The sequence below is a fragment of the Nyctibius grandis genome, chromosome 24, assembly GCF_013368605.1.
Source record: "Nyctibius grandis isolate bNycGra1 chromosome 24, bNycGra1.pri, whole genome shotgun sequence".
Classification (NCBI taxonomy): Eukaryota; Metazoa; Chordata; class Aves; order Nyctibiiformes; family Nyctibiidae; genus Nyctibius; species Nyctibius grandis.
The window spans coordinates 4,601,874-4,629,742 of record NC_090681.1 but is presented as its reverse complement, the minus strand read 5'-3'; the positions used below and the strand labels follow the sequence as shown (position 1 = coordinate 4,629,742).

The following is a 27,869-nucleotide window of genomic DNA, read 5'->3' as shown; positions in this document are numbered from 1 at the left end:
CCTAGCAGACTTAAAGGAAAACCCAAAGCAAGTTAAACCCTGGTAGGTGTGGGAAGCGGCTTCCTTCTCCAGTATGATTTTGTTACATAAATGGATTTTAACTAATTCTTTTCACATAAATACAGTGCCAGAAAAATCTGTTGTGTTTTGGCTTCTGAGAAATTAAGTATGAGCCAGCTGAAGGGGAGGCTGCACTGATGGAGGCTCCTTGACCACAGGTCTCCTCCCTTGGAGGATGATTACGTGGGCAGGAGTGGAGTTCACTCCCCATTAGCCATTTGATTCTTAGTCTCATCACTGTGATTGCAAGCAAAAGTCAAGTTTTGCCAATATACAGTCACATAATACTCAGTTCATACATTTGTTTGAAACTTTGCCGCATAGACAACCCAGTAGCCTTTAACCTGCAGTGATCCTTGGTCTCTGATAATCTGACCTGGATCTGAGCTATTTCTAGTCTCTTCATCCAGCAGAAAACTGTAGCTTGTTCACTGCAAAACTCACCAAATTTATTGGCTTTTATGGTATTTTGGGATCCTCAGAAAACAAAACAATTAAATAAGCCATTGTGTTTGCATAGATTTAGTCTTTGAGTATAGAGTGTGCTGGAGCACCCCATGGTCTCTGCTTTCTTGCAGAACCTGACTTGACTGTGTGACCAGAATCTGGTTGTTCAGTAAAACATAGATGCAGGGGTCAGGAAAACAAATAGTTACACTGAGCACAAAGGACGATTGTGCTTGACTGAAAGATTGAATGAATCAGCCCCGAGCTGAGCAAGGTGAAACAAAGGGGGAAGTTAAAATAAAAGCTGAGTCATGTCCTTAACTGTATGTCTCACTGAGACTGTGTGCTTCTTTTAGATACATTTTGATGGTTGGGACCATAATTATGATTTCTGGGTCGATGCAGACAGCCCTGATGTTCATCCAGTAGGCTGGTGTGCAAAGACTGGACATGTTTTGCAAGTCCCTCTAGGTAAAGTAGATTACATTGTATTGAATAATTGAATAATTTTCATAAGCGCAGCCTACTCTTAAGATGCAGGGAGCATTTTACAAATCTGTTTAACTTTTTTTTTTTCATATTACCAGGTGCTGTTGATCGAGTGGGAACAGTGGGACAAGCGTGTCCTACTCCAGGCTGCCACGGTATTGGTCACGTCAGGGGACCACGATATGGAACACATTATACGTATGTATATGAGATCTTCTTATAAGGGTTCTGCCTGTGAGAGTCTGACTGCTGTCCGTAATAATAATAATGCAGCAACAAGCACCTGCACTGCACTGAAATTATCTCAGGGTGTTTATTCTGGGGATAGTTATAACTGCAATTGTAGCTCCCTCTTGTGTCTAAATGTGCTGTTTCATCATAAATTCTGTTTATACCAGTGTAATCATTACAACTGCATGCAAGGAGACAGTTAAAGAGGGAGAGAGCGTGGGTAGATTATTAAAGTGTAACAGTGAGGAGAGCTAGGTCATGTTTTGTGCTCTGCCTTTTGATTTCTTATGTGCTCTTGGAAAAGAAAGTTTTTTCTCAATTAAACTATTTTAAAGAGCAGGAAAACAATCTCAGATGGGAAGTCTGAAGATCTAGTAGTCTGTGATGTGGTAAAGGGCTTTGAATTTTTCAGAGTGAAAGTTGCAGGACTCTCTTGTTCCATGAGCTATTGTTCAGACAAACAGGTTACAGAGGAAGAGCTCATCTTGTTCTCTGAGGTGGCTCTTCAAGACTTTGGCTTCTAATTCTGCCATGTAGTCCCCTGCTTTCCCGCACATAAAGCTGGGTAATAACATTTCCCGGAGTGTTTTTGACCTCACTTGTTCTGGATTTGTTGTTGGATATGTCTGCCTGAGGCTGGTAAGACTGTGTGACTTAAAAACACGCATCGTCATCTCTCTCTCTCTCTCTCTGTTTTTTTTCTTTGACACAGGTTAGTTGGCTGCCCATATTCTGATGTGAACCTCAACAGAGAAAACTTGTTACAGGACCGCCTAAGTGGGGAGAGACCTTGCCCTAGCAATAGCATGCAGAAAGCCAAGAGGCTGGAGGCTCCTGCCCCACTTCTGTTGGGAGCAGGAGAGTCCCCTTGTCAGGAGGACTCTCCACAATCCAGGTGAGCTGAACCCTTTTCTTGGGTGGGTACTGGGGAGCAAAACCATTTTAGAAGGCTAAAAAACACAGGAACTGGCAGAGAAGCAGCAGAGCGTTGAGTTCATCTGTCTGTAATATTGACCCATGCCCCAGACACTCTTAGCACAGAGCAATGCACTTTTATACCCTCGTATGCCTTAATAGGTTTCTTGATTCCTTAATCCTGCTGCTCTGGTCACATTCCAGCAAAGGAAATTGCATTCTGTCTCCATAAATTTTTCCTTGCTGTTTCAATTTAAAATATATTCTTTTCCTTCCTTTCCTGTCCTAAAACTGTCAAGCAAGGTTATTTTGCACTATTAAACTGTAACTGCAATCCACCCCAGAATCAGCTGCATTACACTGGTAGGCCTAATGACTATATGTGTATCACTTGGCAAACAAGTTGAGCTCCTTTAGATATTTTATTTTCTTACATGAAAACCTTGGAATTGAGCATCATTGAAGCAAACTGTGTATTAGTTCTTGGACTGCAGGAGGCAGTTAAAATGTGTCATGGGACAGACCTGGACATGAAGGATTTTATTCTTCATCTTTAGTCTGTACGAATCTAGTCTCACTAGGGCAAACTCCAGCAATACTTCTGGTCTTTGTTGTATATGAAGGCTTATATACATTTTAAAGTTCATTTATTTGCTTAGATTTATAACATTTTCAAGATATATTTGGGTAGAAAAAGGGAATACTTCTCTCCTCTCCCTGGCATACATGGCCAAAGTTGGCCTCCTCCCATCCCAGAAATGTGCAGGGGTCTCATTTCCTAATTTTACCACCAGAATTGATTGCATTTCAATGGCACTGTTACCACAAAGCTCTCTTGGGAGCTTTGGGATTCTCCCAGAATAAAGGACATTCTAAGATTGTAATATATTTCTGTTCTTCTAAGTATTTCATTTCCTGATAGTGGGAGGTCTGAATTCAGTATGCAAATCTGGTAACACCCTACTGCTTGTCCTTCCCTGGGCAACTGTGTAGCTCAGCTCACGCATCAAACTCAGTCATGGAGACTGTTAAATGTTATCCAGAGGTATCAAGATTCAAAAATCTTCAATCTCTTGATTTCACCATAACACATGCTTCAGTGGGTTTCTTGTAGCTGCTGGGATCAGAGCCGCAGCCCACAGGGGATGATTTATTTCACATAATCTCTCTCAATCTGCTCTGAAGAGCAATAAAACACTTTGTACTGTGCCAGTAATGATGGTGGGGGAGAGGAAGGCTTTACCACTAGGTGGTAGTTGTTGCTCTTGCAAGCAAGGAGCAGCCAGCCTTGCTGTCCTGTGGGAATAGGGAACAGAGGATGTCAGTTTAGCTACTGTCATTTATCTTCCTTTCCAGAAAATCTGCACAAGGCAGTGAAAAGTCGTGTCAAAGCAGTGTTCACAGTCTGTCGGAACAGTCTGAAAACAATCAAGAGAGAGACTGGGTAGAAGAAGATTCCTCTGCAGACATCAAAGCCAAACCAAAAAAGTAAATAAGATTTTTGTCATGTATTTTCATGCATTAACAGTTGTGTTTTCTTGATGCTGCTGCTTGGAACAGCCCAATTTGATCAGAGATTTGCAGCACAGGGTTTTAGAATGACATGGTAAATCTCCTTCCTTCCTCCTGTTATTTTGGGCCCTCTCTTTCCTGCAGTAAACTCAAATCTGAGTTCTAGCCCTGAATTTAATAGCACAGTCCTTAGCTTAGAGAGAGAGGTCAGGGATGGAGCAGTGCTATTGCTTATTTTAAGAGGGGAAAAGTTTTTGGTTCCTAAAAGTCCCATTAATCTCTGTATAGAGAAGAAATTATGTCAATTTGTGTATCTTTTGAAATGTTTTGTAATTGATGCTTTCAGGCTTGGGTGCTCGCATGCCTATATAAAGTTCCAGCTGGTGAAACAGGAAAGCAATGGGAAAGGTTGGTTAAATTTTATTTCTTTTTCCGTGTTTGTGTGTGGATGTGCAATATACCACAGTCACAAGGAGCATTTAAAACTTTACAGCTTTTTTGTCTTTGATTCTACAGTCCAAGAGAAAGCACGCACTGGAGGTGACAGCAATGGCAGTCTTTCTTCCTTTAAAATGAGGAGGAGGGGTAAAATTACTTAGAAGTGAAAGGTTTAATACTTTATAGAGTGAAGCTTCATATTTATTAACTGAGAAGACAGGCTTGCACCATCTCTTGTACCACTGCCTGATCTTCTGAAGTGGCAAGGGGTTTTTGTTCCCCAAGCAGTCAATGACCATTCTGCTGACAGAGCCAGCGGAGGTGACAAGAGAGACTTGGTCAAAACCTGGCAGATAGTTTAAGTTCCATCAGCTGCTTTTTTTAGGCCTCACTGGGTATTCGGAAACATAATCTGAATCATTTTGAGTGGTGACTTTTTTAAGGATCTCCTAAGGATGAAAAAGAAAACGAAAAATTAAATGGAAAAACAATGCCTTTTTTTTTTTTCCCCTGGTACATGACAGGTTAAGTTTTAAGAGAAGCTTTTTGATATCACTTTAGCAAACCATATGCTTAACTTTCAGATTTACTATAAAAAGCCATTTCAGAGAACTGAGCTGACCAGGCTTTTAGGAGGATTTAACATGGTAATAAGTCTCCAATCAAAAATAGCTAAGCAGGCACAAACTGGGACAGGTGCCTAGCTTTTTTTTTTTTTTTAAGTACTCATTTTTACCTAGTGCTGACTTCTGCAGACAGAGCTGGAGGAGTCTGCTGGCTATGAGCTGCAGTTGTAGCTGGCAGGGAAAGCTGTCTGCTCTCCCTTCGCATTCACCTTAAACAGAACGATGGAAATCAGTGGAGGGAAATTCTGCACTAATCCACTGACCTGTAGTTTCACAATTACCCAGAGCTAAACTATTAGAACCCTGCTTCCTTCTCAAAGGGAAAATAATTTGTTTAGATTGTGGTTTGGATGCTTACTCAGGCTTGATTTTTTTAAATCCTCGCTCTTTGGTCTCATTATTACAAATAGAGACCTGTATTTGATGCCGTCCCACATCCCTGAGGGAGGTAGACACAGGTGAGGTGACACAGCTGGGGACAGGGGAGTGACCTTTCATTAGGTCAGGCTCTACATCCAGTGCTGCTTTCACTTTGGCTGGCGAGGAGCAGACAAATCATGGAAATTTGCTGCTTCTTTATAATACTGTTTTCCTTTGTGCTTTACACATAGCGACTGGCACACCCCACAGATCTTACACACCTTCCTACTAACAACCGTTGGTGCTAACACTGAGCAAACCCAGCAGAGGCAAGGGCATGCCGAACCTTTTTGAAGGCAGAAACAAACCAGGAATTTTGTAGGGTTGCCACGGGATGGCGCCGGGCAGCCTGCACACCCTGCACACCCTGCACACAGCCTGGCAGGGCGGGGGGGCGAGGGGACAGCACACGTTCACCGCTGTGAACCAGAGGCATGTTTCCCATCTTGTTTCCCTCCTCTGCTTTCCTTCCTGTTGTATAACCAGGCAAGTCCCTGTAGGACCATGACTCTGCACTACTCGAGTGATCTCATTAGGGAGGGGTGATTTCTTCCTTTTTTTTTGCCTTGATTTTTAAAGCTTCCGTCACTTGACACATGAGGAGGGAGTTGATGTCTGGAGGTAAGGTGCAGCGCTCCTGGCCTGGGAGTCTCCTGGGGAGACAACGAGCCCAGGCCATCAGCTGGCACACGTAGCACTCTTCGCAGGCTGGCTACAGCTGTGAGCTGGAACGATGCCATTAGTTTCCAGCCGAAGATGCTGTTACCAGAACTCCTCCACCTTGTCAATAAAACGCTGCAAACATCTTCTCTGTTAGCAGCATGACATCATTTTCCAGGGAAGAAGCTAATGATAAAGCCTCCAGCCTGGCAATCTTATCTTACCTTTTTTTTTTTCTTTCTCCTTCTCGGGAGGGTGGGAAGAACGCCCTGAGAGCTCAGCGTGCCATGCAGTAGCTGTGCCTGGCCGTCAGCTCGCCCTGCCTTGCCTTTCCCTCCAGAGTGTGACCCTTCCTCCTGTTTTGTTGTAATTGCTCCTACCTGAAGCCTTGCTCTGACTTGTCTCCTTTCCTTTTCCAGACCCTGATTTGGATCTCCAGCAGGCCCTCCACCAGTCCATCTTCATGCCTTCCCTGGCCTCTAACCCGACCCACCGCCTCCATCTCTTCTGGGAGCAGCACTGCAAGCTCTTGCCAGAGGTCTCGGGCCTCACGGCCAAACATGTGGCCAAATGGACTGTGGAAGAGGTGAGTTACCTGTTCCCTGTTCTGCTCTCTTGGGTGTGGGAATGACAGAGCACTCCTCTTCTGGAGGGCTAATTGGAAGACATCTTTATTTTCTTTCCTTTCCTAGGCAATGTTTTTCTGTTTGCTTTGCATATGCCATAGCTGACTCAGCTAGAAGTTGTGCCCAAGTCCCTTTATAAGGGAGCGGAAGGATCCCTATTAACCCTCTGGTGTCCATGGCTCATTTCCCTGAATAGGATTCTCTCCCTTTGTTTATTTACCCCTTGATCTTTTAGTCCTCAGGCCTGAAACATGATTCTGACAGCAGATTCCGTTTCTCTCTGATCTCCCTCCCCCTCTCCTGTGACTTTGCTGCTGAATCACTTTTACATTACAGAGAATTCCGAACTGCACTGTGCATGCCCACTCCTCCTGCGTCTCCCTGCCTGATTCCCCTGGAACAAAACTGCCCACAGCCTGACCTCATTTCTGACAGAGGTAGCTGTGCAGCTGGGGATCTGTCTTTGCAGTCCTAGCTCTTGAGATGTCTCCTGTAATTAGGTAGCAAGTGAAAAAGCTGGTGTCTTTTGTGTGCTGAGTAGTCGGTTTTTGCCTCGATGCCTTGGGCGTAAATAATATTTGTATCTCCACTTGGGAAGTGGTGACAATTCGGATCCCGGCGCTTAATCGCAGGCCATTTAATTCAAGAGAAATGTGCTGTAATGTTCTGCTTGCAAGGATGTAGGTAATCTGCAAAGCAGAAAAAAGGTACTGTTCTTCCTGATGCACAGAGGATCTCAAGAAACTTTTAGAAAGTGCGTTTTTCCTAAGTGCCTCTTAGATAAATCCAGTCTTGACTTTGCTGTTCATGCTGGAGGACTGCGAGGAGACGGGTGGGATTGCAGTGTCACAGGAGAGGGCAACCACAGGAATTGCAAAGGGGATAGAGCAATTAGTGTGGCTGGTTTAAAACATGGTCCTTTTTTTGTTGGTTTGTTGTTTTTTTTTTTAATGAAAATGTGTTCGAGTTAAATTCATAGCAAGGAGGAAAAAAATCTCTCTGAAAGATTTGATGTTCATATCCTTCTTTTGAGAAAGCTTCCAATGATTTTTCCAAAAGGTCTTTTAGAAAATCAGTAAAGGCAGAAGCAGTTAATCCTCTGACATGACAAATCAGAATCCTTTTCTTCTGGATAAAACATGGAGGCTAGTTCATGGAAGAACAGAGTTGGGATACAAGCCAAATAAAATTTGTCCTTTGCAGTTGACCTTTAAAGCAACTGCTGGGTGAATTTAACTGGGATATTAGTCTGATAACGGATAATGTAAGCAGGAGCCACAGGGCATGAATGCAGGGCACTGGATATAGTGATTCAAAACCCAGAATACACTGAACTCTGCTCTGTGCTGCAGCCTGAAACAACTGATGGAGCTTCCACTGCCAACAGGAGTGTGAGTGGCACATTAAAAGGATCAGTTGCAGCACCACAGTTGACTGGCTAAAGTCATTACAGGTTTTGTCTTGAGTTTCAGTAAAGTGGGTCTGGTTTTGCAAATTGTGTTTGTCACAAATCCCCATAGGAATCACTTTGGCCTCTATGAGCACTTGCAGGATCAGCATGTGCAGTGAAATGTAGCCACAGGTCTGGAAGATGAAAGCAGCAGGACTTTCAGTGTTTTAGTGAGTCCAAAGTAGATTTGATCTGTCGGCATTTGGGCTCCTAACATCTTCCTACAGGGCAAACGTTTGCCTTTGAGTTGTGCTTTGAACTCTGCTGCACAAAGGAGGCCATTCTGCTGTTCTGAAACAAGAGCAATGGGGGTGTAAAATTCTCCTTTGATTTCAGACTGAAGAACTGTTTTTATTTTCTAAAACCCACATTAAGGAAAGAAATCTTGCTTTAATTCTCTGTTGGTTGAGAACAGCTTAAATGGGAGAGCAGCAGCAGTGTTTAGGGGACCTCAAGCTAAGAAACTCTTGGTAACACTGAACAGTCAACAAGAGTAGTTACTTTAATGCAGCTTTGTTATTTATTGAAAGCTTCCTGTCATGTTTTCAGAGCACAGCTAGTGAAGGATATTGAAGCACAGAAGAACATTAATACGTGCTCGAGTTGTATTGTTCATTAGTTAATCCTGCATCACATGCTAATGCCTTGTGGGAGGACTGTGCTTGTGCTAATTGCTCATGGGTTACTAAATCCCAGTTAAACCCAGCTCCTCTCTGCGTAGTCTCATGAGGCGTTGTCAGTTCTGCTGTAGCTTGATATTAAAGGGGTGCTCTATGAGGCTACCTTCCAACTCCACCCAAAAGGTATCCCAATATTGTACTTACTGCAATATATCCCACACATCTGGGATTGCATCAGCACCTTCCATGTGGGTTGCATGGAGTTTCTAAGGTGTTCTCAGAATTACATAAAGCCCTTTTTCAACCCCCTTTGCTTTACCAATATGCAGTCGTAGTGGAAGAGGCTTCCACCAGAGAGCTCTGTGAGCGTTGAGGTTGTTACCAGCAGGAAGGGCAGGCAGGCATTCACCTCCTCAAAGGAAAAACCCTCAACTGCCTGATCCCACTGTGCTCCTAACCTGTCCGACACCTCTCCCACCCTCATCTTGAGCCCCTCCAGCCTCATCCTTTCCCTTTGTTCAGGGCTTCACTGCCACCATTGTGGGGCTGTGTTGGTTTCCTCTAGCCCATGGTGTTACTGTGTTTTGGCTTTGTGCACCCAAGCCTCCCTTGTCCCTCAACTGCCACCTCTTGGTTTGAGGACTCTCCTCCCCCAGCAGTGATAGGCCAGGCAGGTCACTGTGGCTCAGTGGAACCCAGGGTCTGGCTCGTATCCTGGGGACCTCTCTCCTGTATTCTCCTCTTGCATCCTCCTTCCCTCTCTTTTCTTCATTTCTGGTAAACCCCAGGACTCCTGTTGTTTAAAAGGCCACTCCTGTGGCACAGAGTGCTTGCAGCGTCCGTACAGACGACTTGTGGGACAGGTCAAAGGCCCGTCACTCAGTGTCCATGACAGTCAGCAGCAATTGTGAGGGAAGGACACAGGAGCAAGGCAAGCTCAGATCATTCCCTGCAGATTTCTACCAGCCTCTCAATACCATAGACCCTAAAGGGCACTTACCGTCTTACCCCCAGGGGTCCAGCTGTCTCTTAAATTCTAGAAGGTACCAGGCCCTGCAGAAGGATTTTCATTTGTGTTTTAATTATAAGGGGAGGGAGGGGATTCAAAAGGAAAGTAGTATTTTGTTATTGGTTTGTAATAGGAGGTTGCACTTCTACAGGAGAAAATCTGGAGTTGCTGCCTGATGGAGACGTGGATTTTAGGGGTTCCCTTTAAAATGGAGCTGTCCCTACTAGCAGAAGCTAAGGGTGAAACATGAGAGGGATGCTCTGCTTTGGGATTACGTAACAGAAACAACAGGAGTCAGAGCTGTTCACCAAAAATCAGCTTCTGCCAGGATGGAGCAAAACCGGAGGGCACGCTGACAGCTCCCTTCCTGCGTGGTTGGAACTGGGGGAAGGGAATGAGTATTAGTCAAGTGGTGGGATCAGCTGGAGCTGTGGTGACACAAATTAGGAGAGAGTTTGACAATCGGGAGTTAAAGGGAAGCTCGTGTTTGACAGTGACCCCTCCTGTTTGTCTGTTTGTGTTCACGGCAGAAATGTCACATCTGTAATAACTCAAATGAACATGCCGCATGAAACAGAGCTGCTCCTTCAAGGGAGCATCCAATTAGCATGAGATGTTTCATCTGATTATGCCTCAATATACAAATCTTCTATGAACCAGTGAAGCTACAGCTGGAGAAGACAATACGTATTAAGTCATCCTCCACTGCGTTCAGGACTGCTCCTCACGCTACTTAGTGTTATATAATGTAATCCAAGGGCTGCTTGCACGTCTCCGGGGAGATTATTCCAAATGTTAACAGATTCCTTGCTTAGAATGATTTTCCCTAATGTGAAATGTAAAATTAACTTTTACTCATTTAATCCTGTTGCTTCCATGGATCCTGTGCACCCACCAGGGATTAAATAAAACCAAAACTCCTTTCCTTCCCAGCTCTTCTGCCTTCTGTATGTCGGTAAACCAGCAGTACTCCTTCGGTTGGTTTATTTTGTCTCTTAAAGGGATGTCATCATGGGAAACTGTCTAAATCCTTTTCCTTTTTAATTTTTTTTCATATACTCTTCATTAATGGGAGAGTTGTAAGTATTAAAGTTTTTCAAATTCTTGCCTATAGAACTCTCATACAGAGATAAGACCTTTTTGCTTGGTGATATCCCCTTTTGATCATCCATATTTCTCTTTTTCTCAAATGTAATTCCAGGTGGTAAGCTTTATCCAGCGTTTACCTGGTTGCAAAGAACAAGCATCTGTTTTCAGGGAAGAGGTAAGTCAAGTCTGCCCAAATCCTGTGCTGTGCCACTGACGGGTCTGATGGCAGCGAGGTGGTTTTGTACCCCGTTACTGTGGAGTTACAGTGCAGAGAGCACAGACACACTCCGACCTTGTCATTAAAGAGCCTGTGACATTTAGGATTGAGCTGAATTCTCCAGCATGGCTAATTGCATTCTGCTGCTTTAAATTTCCTCTGCAGTTCCAATCACTGAGCTTATGCTTAACATCCTGTCTTGGACTATTGTGCAGTGGGTTTGGCATAGTTATAAAGATGTCCTGTTGGAATGGTGCAATGAAGATCTCATCTGCTCCCTCTAACGAGCACATATGCCTGCTTCCCTTGGTGAGGTTGGCAGTCGTAGGGTTTCCCAGGAATTGCTCGCTTCCCCCGTGGCTGAGGTGAGAGCAGGAGGGGAACCTTTCCTTCAGCAAGCAGTGGTTGGGAAATCAGAGCATCTCCTGCGTGCACTGTGTCCTGTCTTTGCTGCCACTTGCTGGGCTGGACTCTCTTCCCTCTTTGTGGTGCATTCACCATGGCTTCTGAGAAACCTCAGCTAGAGCAGGATACAGCTGTCCTGTTTTTTAGCACACTTCTTTGCATGGATCATTGACATTTAGGCTCCGTGGAGTGCTTCGGCTTCCAGTTACATTGCACGTGTGACTTGGAGATTCTTTATGAGCCCCTGATAAATTTACACATACCTCCCCTTCTATCATCACAGCTCTCCTGCTCTGATTATAAGAGTTTGAGGGAAGGGGCTGTACCCTCTCTGTTCTGTGCGGCGCTGAGCACACCCTCTGTACCCAGGAAAAGCGTTGCACATTGTAGCGACTGGAAAGGGCAGGCTTTTAATAGATGATTGCTCCCCAGAGCTGGCTTCTTCTCAGGATGAATCAGGCTGTAGTGCATTTTGTGGGATTTATGTATCTGTAGTTTGTTTCCCCTTGTTTTAAAAAAAACATACACACACACAAAATATAAAGCAAAAGAAATGGAGGCTGTTCACAATGTAACAATACAGTGGAATACTCTTTAATTGGATATAGCAGGAATAATGAAATTTATTGGAATGAATCAACCTTTCAGTGTAGCAGCATGTAAAAGGTACGTCCTGATTTCTAGTGAAGATGTATTCAGAGGTGAGAGTTTGGTAGGTAAGATGTAACTAGCACATCTTGTAATGAATCCAGCCATTCACAATGGATTTTATTTCTTCTGGCCATAATTTATAAGGGTCCTGAGCACAGTGACTGCTTTCTGGTTCAGAGAGCGGATCACCATGTTCTATTTTAATACCTTACTTTCTGCAGCCTCAAAGTATGATTCCCTATGCCAAATGAGAGGGGCTTGGGCTGTTTTTCAGGTTTATGCTCAAACCAAGTTGTCAGTTGGAAATTAAAACCCTTTTAGCAGTTTGGCTTTGGCCAGAATTCAGGTGTGAGTGACGGGACTGCTGAGCTCTACTCACATTGTCCATTAGCTGTAATCAGGCCTTTGAGTGCTCGCCGTTTAGGATAAATAAATCCCTTGCAGACTTCTCTTGGCTGGGGGGGAGAGGGATAAGTTGCTGCTTACATTAGGAATGGAGAGAACAAGTTGTGCACAGAATTTTAAAAACCATCCAAATAAGATGGAACAGAGAAATGAATAATAAAGCACAGGCGCTGATATTGTGCTTGCTTCTAGGTCCAGTTCAGGGAAGGTCTGTTTAAAATAAGCATCTTTGAGGCAATGCAGTGAAAATGAAGCATAGTAATAACATTGGACTCAAAAGCATTTTGAAACGTAGGGCTGTTTTCCAGCAGTTTTCTGCTACTCTTGACCCTATTATTTAATCTAAGCAGCAGTCCATTTGTTTCAGGCTATTTTTAACATGTTTATTGCAGTAGTGTAGACTCTAGGCAGCTTGCAAGTGAGATTTGGGGATGTTGTGTGGCCATCTGTGGACTGGGAGCACTGCTGTCATTTCCAGTATACATACTGGGAGGTTAAGTAACTTCCTTAAAGTCTCTTTTGTGGTTAGAGAAGGGGAAACCAAACCTGCTGGCTCCCGGCTCTTTGCTTTAATTATATGTTTGTCCAAGTTTATTCAATGAATCCTCTTCCATCAGTCGTTGACGTCCAAAAAAGTTCTAGTTAGGAAGTCTACAGAAATAGAAGAATTGTTATTCTGGATGAGTTGAGTGTCCGGTGTTGTCTGCTGCACTGGTGAACATCAAGTGAGAGGATGAGTTGCTGTCAGTCCCTGTAAATGGACTTTAATGGAATAACTTAGGGAGACACATATTGTTTGTCTGGGTCCATTAATCTTTGGCTTCTTCCCTGCAGCATTTGGGGTTTGTATTAATTATATCTGTGTTGTCTCTGTGGATGTTCTTGTAAACCCAAGTAAATTTTTAACCTCTTCTTAAAATAATGTTCTGATTTCACTCACTGCTACCTAGAGCATCCTGTATTTCACAAGGTTTTTCATTTGCTTACTTAGAATCTGATCGAATATCTCCTTGCTGATGGATTAGGAGAGTGTGTATGTAAATCCAGACAGATTATATGTTTTTAGGTAGGTTTATATAGCATATGATCTCTTTTACCATGTGCTAAGCAAGCCCATTTAGTGTCATTGCAAACTATTTCACAGTAGCCTCCTGTTTCTCCTTTAAACAGAGACTAGTTGTCTGTGGGCATAGTACATACTAGTTGTGAGAGCAGCCAGATGTTCACATCTCAGGAATTTTTCTTATCTGTAAGGTTTTTAGCAGAGCTGACCAAAAAAAAGCAGAAAAAAGGGGTTTTTGGCTTTCAATTTTACCCAGAACAGTTTAACAGGAGTCAGAGAGTCTATGCAATGACAGTATGTAATGAATGCACTAGGAAATCGTGATTTTATATTTCTAATCATTGTAGATCAGTGTAATATATTAATTCTTGGATAGCTGCCTCCTGAAGACTTGCGTTCTGGATTTCCTGAGCTAATTTCTGGCCACGGATTGTGAATAGGCCGTAGGATTTTTGACAGTTGTTGGCTTTTTAGAGCAATTATAGTGAATATAAAGTGATAAACCAGCATCCTCCTCATGGTCTCTCCATAAGCCTTGCCCACACTTGGGCTTCTCTATTTCTAGAAAAAGGGCTGCTGGATGAGGCCGGAGGCCCTTGGAAAGGGCAGCGTGCCTGGACACCTCACAGGGGTGTGGGTGCCAGAACTGGGGAGAAAGACAAGGTTTCAGTCTTCAGAGCTGTGTTTGTACTTCATCCCTCAGATCTAAGTATGTTGTTTCATTGAATGACCAGAAGTGAGAATCCTGCCTCTCTCTTGATGGTAATCTTTATCTTATATTGTGTTTCTAACCTCTAGCAGATAGATGGTGAGGCCTTCCTGCTCCTGAACCAGAGCGACATAGTTAAAATACTCAGTATCAAGCTGGGTCCTGCCCTGAAGATCTACAATGCTATTCTCATGTTCAAGTCTGCAGAAGATAATTGAGAAGAGCCCTTGGGCAGAGCCCGTGAGGAATTGACGGGGAACGGATCTTCAGCTGAGAGCATTACAACGTGCCCAAGAGGCAGATTGGGGCTCGGATGTATTTTGAGTAGAACTTACTAAAAATATTTTGTGGACATAAAAATCCTGCCACAGTCTGGAATATGGGGCAGCTTCACTTCCAAGAAGAGGATATTATTATATTTTGTAATTGAATTTGGTTTTGATATATCAATCTCTTTTTGAGATCTAGAAGAAACCTCCGGTTCTAAGGGGAATCCAGGGTAACGTTGGTGGAGCTGCAATAGCAAGAAGAAAGTGATGAGTAAAATGGCTGCTGTGTCCAATGATAGTGCCTGAAAGAGAGACTGAGTTATCACCAGCATGGTTAATATATTCTGTATGTATAAAAACTGAGAAAAGAGAGTAAGAAAATAGGGAAAAGATGCACTTCAGAGCAACTCACCTGTATCCTTCAATGCTGTGACTCAGGAGCTGACCTTTTCAGGACTGATTTTTTAATTCCAGTTTCTCCTACTGATCCTGGTTGTTCTAATACCCTTGGCTATTGGACTTCTTACGCCACAGCAGAAAGGTACCATGGGCAAAGGGTTTCCGACAGTGATGACTTGTATTGTTTCTGGTAACAAGCAAAATGTTCTCATTCATGCCACCAGACAGCGGGAAGCAAGCCTTGTGTAGATAGGCTTTGGGTAGGCGAAGATCTCTCACAAAGATATCTCCCACAGGAGACAAAGATAAATATTCTAGCTGTAATTCTCCCATCATTGTGTTTGTGCAACTGCTGTATGGATGAGGAACATCTTAGGGCAAAATGGCACAATCGGGAGCCCTTGGGAGTTTGTTGGGTTCGTTCTAGTCTTCTCCACTGTCAGCCAAATGCTGGGAACACAAGTTAGAAACCCAGCAGTGGCCAGCATATGTGTACAGATGCAAACAGATTTCCTAGAAACAATTTGCTTTTATTTTTGAACAATCAAAACTCCTGAACGCTTAGTGCTTTAGTCTTTTCAGCCTCCGGGTGGATTTTGGTCTGGTCTACCAAAGAGTCAGTGTGCTGCAGCAGCAGAGCACTGGCTCCTCTGCCTCTCTAGTGGCAAGGCAGGCAGAGCACACAGGGAAGTTTGGCTGGAGGGGAATCGGGGTTTAAACAGACAGCAAACTGAGGTAGGAATTACTTCTCAAAAGAGTGAGCTGATCTGCATCAGGGAGGAAGCAAAGCTTGTGGCTGTTGCTGTGCCTGCAGTCTGTGCTCTCCTGGTGGGAGGGCAGCACGAGTATTTCCTGCTGCGCTGGAAGTCAGAGCGTAGTTCTGTGAACACGCACGTGGGACTGCGATGTCCTGATGGGGGATTTCCACACCGTCACTTCCAGACCCATCCTCTCACAGTGGAAGCCCCGAGAGAAGCGGTGAGCCCTGCTGGGGCTCTGCTCAGTGTTCCCTTTCATGCCTAGCACCATGCTAGCTCCCGAGTCTTCATTTGGCCACTCTTGCTGTTAAATATTTGGCTGTTTTGGAGTTTACTAGAACCATCTTAGCTAGGGAAGCCTTTTCACCCCTTCATTCAAAGCTGCCAGGCTGAATCCTGTGTGCATGAACCCCTCCGAGCACTGTACGTGCGTACACGGCGTTGCCGAAGGCAGGCGTGCCGTCAGCCTCAGCCCAGGGTTGCATGAATTTCTCAGGGCATTGCATGATCCTGGGATCCATCTGTAGGCACCTCAGACTCCTTCCTGTACTTGGCATCTCTGTCACCAGTGTTGTTGCCTTAGTCCCAGCCCTGCAGCTTCTCCGAGAGCCATTGGGAACAGAATGAACACGCTGTCCCTGACTGTGTGGTGACACAAGGAATGCACTTGGTCTTCCTTCCCTAATCACTCCTTGTCCCTTATCCAGCCTTCCAGCTGCTGAGAAGGTCCTTGCGACTTGGCTAAAGTAGTAAATTCCTTAAAATTGTAAATAGAGCAGAATCCACCCCACTGAAGCCATTCAGTCCTGCATTAATATATAGAGCAATATGTCTCCATTCTTTCTGTTTTTATATAAGATGTTAAGGAGTTTAAGCCTTCCACAGAGAAGACATTGGGGTGGTGGGATTAACTGAAACATTAAATATAGCCATGCAACTGCAGGAGAGTAATTAATGCAGTGTTAAGGGCTGGACAAGATATAAATTTAATTTATTAAAATACATTTTTAGTATGATAACCAGGATATTCACCAAAGAGTCACATTCCTTTATCCTGCTCTGCGCACCCCATGTCTCTGTAAAGACTTGAATTGTAAGTGGCATGTCCTGGGCTCTGACACAACCTGCCTTCTAGGCAAAGCAAAATTGTTTCCTGACAACTGGAGCAGAGGATCTGTGGCTGGACTGTTACATTCCTGGCTCTCCACTGACTTCCTAATAACCCTGAGCCCCTCTTTGCTCCAGTTTTCCCCTCTGTGACAGCCAGCCAGGCGAGGCGAGTACAATTTCACCTTGCTCTTATTTTCTGGCAAGCAGGTCCCACGAGGTTTTCTGTTTTACCTCCTTCCTTTGGGAAACTGAGTTGAGGGACAGCAGATTGCCTCTAGCAATAAAACAAAATACAATATTATTTCATCTCTTTTACTATATATAGATAGAGGATGAAGAGAATCGGTGAAACAAGCAATGAGATTCTAGTCACTGAGATTATGCAAACAGAAGAGAAATCTTTAATCCTAGGGGCTTCCAAGCCAGCTGGATCAAAGACGAAAATGTGTACTTGGAGTTTGTTCAGTGACAGCAAGAGTAGTGCTTTCGGCAGGGAGGAAGGAGGAACCCTTTTAGGGATAGAAGGAGGAGGAATGTGCTGCTTGTGCCTTTTTTTTTGTAATCCGATAATTGTCTTTGCAGAGCAAGCAAGAATGTGGACACATCTATTACTGACTCCCTTTCCAAATATAGCTATATTCTAATAAAATCAAGCAACTTCACAATAACACAAGGGCAAAAAGATTTCCAGTGTCTTCACTGGACACGTTTAAAATTCCCTAATATTTACAAGACAGAAAAACAACTCAACCAGCTCATCTTTTAGCCCCATATCTTAGGAATTTATTGGTTGCTGATGCCAGACTCTGCCTGTACCAACTGAGCTCTTTCCCAGTCCTGATGGAAGCCTGTGTCGAGGCGAGGGCTCCGCAGATGCCTTTGATTGTCTGATGCCTTGTTGTCTAATTTGAAACATGCACTTTGAAGCAGAAAGCCAAAAAGTTGTAGCTCTGTGGTGAACGAAGCTGAAACTGGTTAATGCCACCTGGTTTTAGGAGGATTTTGTTGTCTGCTGAATGTCAGCAGAAACCAGCTGTTGTTCCAGCTGAATCCAGAAGTCACTTAGAAATACAAATATCTTACTTAGAAGCAGCCCAGAGCTGTGACAACAGCAGTGCAGTTGGGAAGTTTCAGTTATCAATTAAACTAGATCTTATTCCTGGGTATGTTTTTGTGCCTGTATCCCTGTTTTATAATCCAAAGCGATCAAATTTTTCTCCTTTTCTCCTCGACAGAGAGACCTGTTAAAATTTTTCTGTGCCGTCACCGAGCATCCGTGTAATCCAGTAGCAGCAAATTTCTGCTGTGGGGTATTGAATCATATTAAAGTTGCACAGAAGCGTTCGGCCACACTGATAACAAAATTCTACAACCAAAGGGAAAAAAATAAACCACCGTTCAGCCCAGGGGATAAGCTAGTTCAGCTGTAGAAGATTTCCTGCCTGCGACTTTCATGCCCTGCTGAGGGATTTATACCAGAAAGCTTTAAAGTTTTTGACATCCTCTCCATCATGTGATGAGCTAGCTTATTTTTAAAATTCCTCCTACTTGAACTGGAAACACGTGCAGGGGAAGGGAGCGTGCGCCCCTTGGCTGGGTTCAGCCTCTGAAACGTTTGCCTCTCTTAAACCAAACAAATACTTGAGCTTTTTGACACTAGCCATAACGTTGCGCTCCACTGATGCTTTCTTCTGGAAATGTGAATAAAATTAATATAAGTTCAAATCTGACTCGTTCTTTCCCTGTTTGGGTCTGAGCCCAGCACGTGCGCGCAGGGCAGCGGGGCTGGCTCCCTGCCCCGAGGGGCTGTCACCGGGCTGGCTTGGTCAGCGCCGAGGTCGCTGGCTTTGTCCCCTTGTTTTCCTCCCCCTAAACCCGACAATCAAAACGCAGCATTGTCATCTTTTATCTCTTGTCAGGCAGAACAAAACCGTATATTTGAGCTCTCCTTGATTTGCCCACAGGACAGCGTCAGCCTCGGCCAGCATCGTCCGCTGAGGCCTTGCGTGATCCCCCAGCTCCTTGTCCTCTCCTGCTGATGGAATATTTTAATCCCTCATGGTTCCCTGTGTCAGACCGTCCCAGGACTCTGCCACCTTCCTAAAGCAGCTTCCAAATTCGAGTGTTTAACTAAAACTAGCCAGAACTCGTCATCAGTATGAGTCAATGTTAAAACTCTGCATTTTGGGGTCTTTGTAGCTGTTTTACCTTCCTTAATCCCCTGTTGGCTTCTTCCCTGTCTCCCCACAGCAATTTTAATTAACTCAACTGGGCATTTGTTTCTCTCTCTAATTGTAATTAGCTGATAAATTGCAAACCACTGTGTGATATGCCATCAGTTGGGTTTTCCCCCAAAAGCAGGTGGTGGAAGCCTTCGTCCTGTTCTTCACAGAGGTGTTTGATGGAGCGAGAGGCCGAGGCCGCACCTGCGGCATGTCCCCGAGCCAAGGGCAGGAGGGGCCGAGGGCGGCTGAGATCAGCCAACCTCTTGAAACTAAAAATATGGGAGAGTTGGCACCCAGCCATAATTTCTAAACTATCCCATCATCGGGGTAAACATTTGCTCTCCTTGGTTTTTTTCCCTTCCAAGGTTTTTTTTTTTGCTTCTATTTAAACCTCTGCTTGTTTGCTTTTGTTACGGCGATCGGGTTCCCAGTCTGCTTAGCTGGGATGCTTGTTGCACACTCAGTAATATCACATTTTTCTTGTACTTGCTCTTGTTAATTCCCTTGGGGTTCTGCTGCACGCGTGCTTGCCTGTATCGTTGCACTTGTGAGATCTGAATTTCTCTGCAGAAGGGATTTTTTTTTTAACCGAGATTTTGATGGAGAAGTTGTACCCGAGTGGGGTGCATTAATCACCCAAATGGCTGATTAGATTTGTAGATTATTCTGCTCAGGCAGGCGGGGAATATTTTGTCCCAAGTCATATTTCTCCTTGGGCAGGCAAAACCTGTAATTTATTTTCTGCCTGCTTGAATGCTCAAGTCGTTCCGTGGTCGGCCCTGACCGTGCTCCTTGGGACATTTTTTTTGTCCTCTCATACTGAGACCATTGCACGTGGGGTTTGCACACCCACTTGAGGGGTTGGAGGGGTCTCTGATTTAAGGTGAAGGCAAAGTATGGTGGAAGGGATGTGCCACTCTCCTCGCTTCTTTGTGTCACCCTTCAGCCAGACACCTCTCCCCTCGTGTGCCTGGGTGCAGCCCTTCAGACCGGCTCAAACCACCAGAGCAAAACTCCTCAAACTCCACCTGACCCAAATGCTTGTCAAACCCCTGTAATTACACTGAGCTTTGGCAGCTGTGACTTCAGGGTTGTATTTGCCCACACTCCATTGAAGCAGGTGGGCAACCCCCTTAGCCTGCACCTCCAGAAGAGACCTCATCTTCCTCCTCCTCCTCTTCCTCTCCCCACCAGCAGCTCTGCCCTGCAGAGGACAGCGATACTCAGCTCTGCGTTGAGGTACGTGCACAAACCTTCACTTTTTGCCTTTCTTCGCTGAAAATGTGCTGCTTCCCATCCAGGACGGTGTGACCTGCAGTGCTCACGGGGGATTGTGTGATTTTATGGCTTGCACAGAGCTCTGAGCTCCCCTTTGAGCAGCTCCTTCATTCTTGTTAACGCTGGGGTGAGAATTTGCTGAAGGGGCAAACATGGCTGATGGGGGTAGAGCTGATAAGGAGAAGGAGCATCTTACCCGCCGCCACCCCATGCAGCATGTCTGCATGATAAAACAAGTGACCACCCATCCTCTCCTCCTTTGCCTCCTCCCTTGGAGGGTTTGGCTACCGTGCCCCCAGTGCTGGCATCCTCTGCCTTCACAGCTGGGGATGCTGCAGCCTTCCGGAGGGCTCGGGGTGACAGGGGGCTGTCGGCCATGGCTGCTTGGTTCTGGAGTTTAAGAACTGGTACTTGCTGGGCTGAGCTCTGCACCCGTCGTCATCACGTCGTCCCGTGAGATGGTGAGGCACAGAGGGGCTGCCTTCGGAGCGACAGCGGCAGTGGATCAGGGGTTTTATGGTTGGGATGGTGGGAGCTGGTGGCTTTCAAAGATGAATAATGCTGATTTTGAGGAAAAGCTTGTGCTGGAGCTGCGTTGTTCCTTTGAAAGGTTGACTGTAGCCTGTGTTCCCTGCATGTGTAACGTGCTCAGGGGAGATTCTGGGGGCTGCTGTGGGGTTGCTTTGGTGAAGGAGGTGTCCACATCTCCCTGAGGTTCACCCGTGGGAGGGAGCAGCTCGGGGGCTGCTGCAGAGGTTGCTCTGCTGAGAGTTTTTAAATGAAAAAGAAGCCAAACCTGTTCACCTTGTAAGTGCTTTTAAACACTGATTTTCATTGTGCTTTTGCAGCAGGGTCGAGGTGTTTAATCACCATTTTATCAGGGCTCAGTTAACCTGCAATTACTAGTGAGCAGAAAAGGAGGTTTGTACCGGGCACGAGGCCATCTCGTACCTCCTCATACCTGCCCGCAGGGCTGGCCGCATCCTGCGCCTCCAGGGACCCCCATCAGGGTCCCTGCTTTGGGTTTCCTACACACATGTCTCAGCTGCCCACTTAAAACTCTCAAGCCCAGCAGCTTTCCCAGCAGCAGGAACTGTGAAGACAAACGTCACCGCACTGCCCTGACAGCCCGGCCCCAGAGGGGAGGGGGGACACAGGGATGGAGGGGGGAACCTGCCGTCGCCGTCCTGCATGTGTAAAGCCATTGGGCAAATTCCAGCTTCAGGAGACAGAGATAACGGTGGCATGAAAGAAAAATGCCGTGGTTGGAGGGTTCAAGGATGAGGCTGGCTGTGATCTGCCCAGGGGGGACTTTAACTGTGTTCGCTGTGCCCCAGCCATCAGCAGAACTGCTTGTCCTTTCCCCAAATAACGCACTTGCTCCACTGTTTATTGGCTCTGTGTGTCACTTCCCCAATATTTTCTTACATCCTTGCCACCAAGTACAGCCTCAGTTTATTCATTGCCCCACGACGCTTTCTCCTCTCTGCATTATTCACCATCCAGACACTGTTAATGTAAGCAAGATTTTTTTTTTCCCTTTTGGAGATGGATACATTTGCTGCTGGAACTTTTCCAGCAGTTTCTATGAGAAACAGGCTGAAGGCTTGTGCGAGCAGGGTATCCGTGCCACAGCCCTGAGAGGTGCCGGGACGGGGGCTCTGGCATCCCCCCAGCAAACCCCTTCCCCACCAGCTCCCATCTCGCACCGTGGCAGCGGTGCCTTCGATCACATGGGTGTTGCTTTTGCATTAAGGTTTGTCCTCAAAAACAAGGTTGTGGTTTCACCAGGGTCAACCTGATGTCCCCAATTGTGGTGGGTCCTTTTGGGCCACAAAGTGGCTTTTTGCAGCAATGCTGATTTAAGAAGCTTTTCCACTTACAGAGCGTCGTCCAGGCTCCTTTCAGCTCTGTGCTCGAGTTGCCTCAAATGACCCAAGTGTTAAAAAAACACCAAAAAATAAAGGTTGTTCCAAACTCAGATGGTTTCCATGGTTGGGGTCGTGGCTGTGCTGGGAGCCAGCAGCTCTGTGGGTCGGGGTTGCCAAAATGCCTCCGCTTCACGCACTGTCCTAGAACTCAGATGAAGCTTTTCCCACTCTGGGCTCGGGCACGCGGGGCACGCGGCTCTGGGGTTTGTTATCCGTGGCAGAACCGAAGCGCAGGGAAGCTGTGGTATGTCTTTGCATTACGAAGCGGGACCACGCAACTATTCAATGAGTCTCTCTAGATGGTTTTCACACCGTCTTGAACTCATCTCTCTTATGGATGGAATTGAAAAAGGCCAGAGAAGAGGCTCGAATATAAATTTCCCTTTTCCCAAGCACGTCTCTGCTGCTGGTCGATGGCTGGGGAAGGTCTTGCTCTTTGGTTTCAGTGAAAAACTTTTCAAGCATCTTCATTTCAGAAGAAACACAACAGTTGAAACATTGATTTTTTTTTTTTTTTCTTTTCCCCTCCCCATAAACATATTTTTTCCCTCCATCTTGCACTGTGCCAGAGCACCACACGCTGAAAGAATTAACCTAATTAGTCTTCAGAGCTCAGCGGCACCTTCTCCATTTTTCTCCCCGGGTTGTTTTTCCTCTCTCTGGTCCTGCCTGTGGGATTTCCCTGCCTGCTCACCTCTGCTGCCCTGTGAAGCTCCTTCCCCATCAATCAATTCTTCATGCAATCAGTTAATTCTGCCGCTCTCCCCCAATCAATTCTCTTCCCATCCACGAACGCCACACACACACGTGCGTGAATCCACGGGCTTCCCCTTCTCTTTATCCCTATCCCTCCTTTCCCCACCTTCCCAGCACCATCTGCTCCCACAAAGGTCCACCCTGACCCTGCATCCCTCCTGGAGGTGGTGGGTTGGGCAGCAAAGGACAGGGGGGTCCCAGGGCGTTGCAGGGTGAAGGCAGATCCGCGGCTTTCCCACCAGCTCCTCCAAATCCAGTAACAAAACAGCACGAAGATGCTCTCGGATGGCAGCAACCGGGATGGGCTGCAGCCCAGAAAGCCCAGGAGAAGACACCCCACGCCCACCCAGCCTGAGTGCGAGCACGCTGCAGGCAGGAGAATGGTCTCTCTACCCACAACTGCCACAGGAGCCAGGATGGGGTGACCCAAAACAAGTGGGAATCCCACGGCACTCAAAGAAGGACTTCTCTGTCGCTGCAGGATGCTGTCGGGGTCTTTGTGCCCCTGCGTTGCTCACCAGTTAGAGATCGCAGCCTGGGCTGGAAGGAGAAGTGAACATCGGAGACGTGGTTGGTGTGAGTGGGAGAGTGATGCTGGTGGTTGCGGCACGGGCTGCGTTGCCCATCTCATTGCAGCATCCTCGCAGCAATTCTCCAGCGAAGGCGGCTCTGGGAGTGCTTCCCCAAGGGACGGGGAGGCCCCTTTCCCACCCTCCTCTCCATAAATCAGCCAAGAGGGTTTCTGTGTCTTCCTTGCTGCTTTCTCCGCTTCCCCAGGATTTTCCAAAACTCTGTGCTGAGCGACCCATTTGGAAGGCAACTGCCCTAAACAACTCGTGAGCCAGGCAGCAGATAGAGGAATCATTTACATTGCAAATAAATAAAGCATTTTTGGCTTTGGACCAAAACATAGTTGTGTTCAATGGTATTAGTTTCAGAGTGAGTAATTTTTTTTTTTTTAGACCCAGGCAGTTTCTCCTATAAAATGTGCACTTGATGTAAGCAGGGCAGGAAGCAGACTATTTTTTTTACTATTGCACAGAGTTACCCCCACAACAGAGCAGAAGCTTTTCTCTTGCCCTAAAGCCAGTCGCTTGTTTACATCTATTTACAATCGAATTACATTGGACACCGGGAGTGGTGCAGCGGAGAGCGCTCTTGGATGTTGCCACCATATTTCCAGCTGGATGTTGCAAATGACTCTACATCCACTACAAATGGAAAACCTTTATGAACGTGGATTGGAGCTTCTGAGCGTGGAGCCAAGGAGCCTTCGTCCAGGTGGGATAAAAATACAGGGTTTTGCCCCTATAACTGCAAAGAAAAGGGCTGGACATGAGCACAGACGGTAACAAAATTAACCCTGTCCTCTTGTAGCCCCGAAGAGCTTGTGGTGGTAACCAGGAGGAGCATAACATGCTAATACCTCCAAAAAACCAATGTCCACCCCAGCTGGAGACTCTTAGCATGGCAGAAGAGGTCAGCCATGAGCCTTGGCTCTCACCTGAGGTGTTGTGCTTAACTAGCACCCAAGCCCTTGGGGTATCATGGCCTTTATGGGGAGGTGATGGAGCTTCTGGTAGATGCTACTGCCCACCTCTTCCCTAGGAGCTTTCTGTCACCCGAGTGAGATGGATGTGATGTTTCTGTATGAGCTTCATCAATGGGAAAAGCTGGGAATATGTGTTTAAGTCCTTCTGGACATTGGAAATCAGGTAACGGCATCTTCGCAGAGGAATATGATGTAGTAAAGTGAGTTCTCAGAGCACTGTTTGATCTTCCAGAGTCTTCAGCCAGAGCAGTAGCAACTGCATCCCTTTAAGAAGACACGTCTGGTTAAGATCATCTACTGCTTCCTCTGAAACCAGATTTAAAATAGACCTCCCCTTCAAAGAGGCGGCTTTGCTTAGCAGTAAAATTGATGATACTAGATGGGATAAAGAAAACAAAGTCTTCTGTTGATCCCACGGGGTAAGACCTGCTGTGACAGAGATTCTCTGCAAATAATGGATGGTTTTACCTTCCATTACCCTCTTCACACTCTTCTGCTCTCGGGCAGAACTCAAACAGCTTTGGACCTCGAGGGACCGTTGAATGTTGCTCTTGCCTGGTTTCAAGGGAGAGCATCATCCAGCTGGGTGTAGACCCGTCTGCTGGTAGCTACAACACGGAGCATCAACTGCTCGGCTTGAGGTCAAGTGAGGACAAGAACTCCAGCCTGAGCCTGTCTCTGCCACATGCGAGTGCTGTCTGCTTTCGTCCCTTCGCCCTGGCACGCAAAGGAGAGAGGGAAATAAGATAGGACAGGATTGACATGGTCTGGTGTGGTCCAGAGATACGCGGGGCAATGTCAGCAGTGTGATTCATCTCAACTGGCGTCAGCTGAACATCTCGGCTCCTGCGCTGGTCGAGGGAGAAGAAACCAGCATCTGCGGAAACGAGTTAATCCCCCTTCCCTTACACAGCTGCTTTGGGATCAGATGTGTGGAAGCGCTGACTTCCCCCCTTAACTCTCGGGAGAGCCCAGAGGACGGCTGACTTTCCGACTGGGGTCAGCTGTGGTGAATCCCCGCAGGCGAGATGTACAGGATGCTTTCAGTAGTATTTATTGCATGTGTTATTATAATAACACGGCAGGATTTTTTTCCTCTCTCCTCTTTCCTGCTTGCGCAGGCTCTGAGAGTGATTAACCTAGAAAAGCTCCTTGCAGTGTTCAGCAAGTGCTGGTTAACTTTCGGAAACCATCAGTTGGGAAATATCCCCGGCTGGAGGGGTTGGCGATGCGGGCGCGTGGCTCGGGTGGTCCCGGAGGTGAGGTGCGTTGGAGCTCTTTCCTCGCAGGGCAGGAGGGTCAACAAATTCGCTGCTGCTCAGGCAGCTCAGCGTGAATTCATAGATGGAAAAATTGATAGTTGCATGTGAGATCATGAAATAGTCCCAAAAGAATGAAAAGAAACCCTGCGCTGATGCCGCTATGGGAGCTCGGCTTCAGCAGGACTCGTAAAATCACCACTTGAGCCCTCGGCAGAGTGTTAATTATTTTCCTGCCTATTAGAACCACGTGTGTGATTGCTCCAGCGCCTGTTAGCAGAGTTAGCGAATTACTGTCCAAAACGTCGCCTCCTTTTTTCCCCTGGTTTTCCCCTAGGCACAGTCGCCTGCAGACCAGATCCAAGTCTTCTACTTAACGTGGTGTCCGAAACCTTTGCTCATCAGGAGATCCCTTTCCCCTGGACCGCTGAGGGGGAACCCATTTTGTAGCATTGAGATGCCAAAGGAGATTGTGCTGTTGCCTTGGGAGAACTCCAGGGTTTGTGAGCCGCTTCGTTTCCCTTTTTTCCAGAAAATCATCCCAAATTTCATGTCATTTCTAGGAACTTAAAGCAGTGCTCCGACAGCTGAGTTCCCTCTTGGTATGGGATTGTTTCTTCCCAGGAATTGTTTCTTATCTCTGGACGAGAGCTGAGGCTGGGCTATTCTTCAGTTGCTGTTTAATTAGTTCCTAAGTTCTTCTAGTGCAAGTGTGGATCTATATAAATTAACGATAATAATCTCTTTAAGCACCTTTGTGAGGAACGGAGCTTCATAAGGTCCCTGCCTCATGGCACAGATTCCCCACCTTCCCTTTGGACCTGCACATCTCCTCTCCTCCCTGTTTCTTACCTTTTTTTAACCCTGTTTTCAGCTCCTACTCCTTGCTTCTTGCTATCCATGTCTGGGTCGGGATCTCCAGCCAAATACCCTATGGCAAGGGGGATGGGAATAAATGGCTTGTGGGTGGCCCGGAGCCCTGCGTGGGTGGCTCTGCCACCACCCAGCTCCGCTGAGCCTCCACCACGTGCCTCCATGAAAAGAAAAGATGCTGCTTTTGTTTTTCGACTGCGGCCCCCAGAGATGCTCTGACAACTGAGCTTGACTCCTTGACAGGTTTCAGCTAATAATCGCACCCAAATGTGCCTGCAAGTATAATCAGTGGTAAACACGCAGATATAATCACGCCGGGGAGGAGAAGAGGTGCCATTTAGCAGCTCTAGAAAAGCCTGCAAAGAATCAGCTTTCTTCAGACTATCGGTCCTTGGGGACCGATAGCACATGCAATATTCAGTGGGACATGGAAAGCAACACGGAAAAAAAGCCATAAATATCTCGAGGAAAAAAAAAAAAACACCAATGGAGATTATGAGGCTGATCAGAGGGTCTGGAGAGCCTCCTCTGTGAGCCACCGTGCCGTGAGACCTTCATTGGCTCCCCTCCAGCTCTTGGCTTACAGTGGGAGAAACCCACGGCGTTTACCCACAACGTGATGGTGTTTTGGGCACCAGGAGGGTTCCTGAGCCCCGAAATCTTTGTGGGGAGCAGGAGAGGCTGGAGGGGGGTGGGCGCGCGGGGCAGCCTGTGCACGTTGCCGTGGTCCTTGCTGGAGGAGCCCGGCACAGCCCTAATCTCATTACGGTATTTTCCATAACATTACAATGCTGACATAATTATTCCAGGATTTTCCATTAGGCCATAATTGAAAACTGGATGGGGGAAAGAGTGTCAGGTTGCTGAAATGAAAGTTTTCCCTTTTTCTTCCCCCAAAAATCCCCTCGTTTCTGCTTGTTCCTGCTCGGTCCATCCCAGGTCCCTTTGCTGGTGTCTCCTCCCTTGCTCAGTCCTTTGGTGGCCATAAAATATTTTCATTTCTGAAATCAGCACGGCTTAATCCTCTCCAGAGGGATTATAGCCGGCGTTTTTCATGGTTGTCGTTGCCTTTGTGCTGGTGGCCGATCGGCTGTGACCGTCTCGGGACTCGCACTGGGGTGCTGGGCTGTAACGACCCGCCGGGGTTACGGGTATATGTATAGTCACGTACGGACTGGGATGGGTTGTACAGAGCTTGGTGTTTTCTAGGTAAAACTTCTCAGCAAAGCACGGTAACTGGTGTTATCTCACCTCCTGTGCATCCAGCCTCTTCACCTCTTCTCTGTGCCGTCGGCCCAAGCAGCCGAGTCCTTTCCAGCGAGGCTGTTGGAGAGGAGGGGGGAAAACTCGCCCGGTGCCAAGAAACTCCAGCCGAGGGCTTTGAAGCTTGCTGAGGTCCAGAGGCAAGAAGTAAACC

The 27,869-nt window shown here is 46.4% G+C and overlaps 1 protein-coding gene across 3 annotated transcripts in view; it reads left to right on the top strand.

Annotated features, from left to right (window-relative positions):
• LOC137673259 (lethal(3)malignant brain tumor-like protein 3) overlaps nucleotides 1-18,303 on the top strand; it is a 51,283-nt gene extending 32,980 nt beyond the window's left edge. For 2 of the 3 annotated variants that reach the window (XM_068417968.1, XM_068417967.1), the window contains exons 13-20: nucleotides 864-978; nucleotides 1,095-1,194; nucleotides 1,940-2,122; nucleotides 3,499-3,630; nucleotides 4,001-4,062; nucleotides 6,218-6,384; nucleotides 10,705-10,767; nucleotides 14,132-18,303. In XM_068417968.1, the coding sequence (XP_068274069.1) occupies nucleotides 864-978; nucleotides 1,095-1,194; nucleotides 1,940-2,122; nucleotides 3,499-3,630; nucleotides 4,001-4,062; nucleotides 6,218-6,384; nucleotides 10,705-10,767; nucleotides 14,132-14,260 (951 nt within the window). In that variant the 3' untranslated portion in view covers nucleotides 14,261-18,303. The remainder of the gene's footprint in view (nucleotides 1-863; nucleotides 979-1,094; nucleotides 1,195-1,939; nucleotides 2,123-3,498; nucleotides 3,631-4,000; nucleotides 4,063-6,217; nucleotides 6,385-10,704; nucleotides 10,768-14,131) is intronic. The other variant, XR_011049707.1, reaches the window with a different exon arrangement.
• The last annotated feature ends 9,566 nt before the right edge of the window (nucleotides 18,304-27,869 follow it).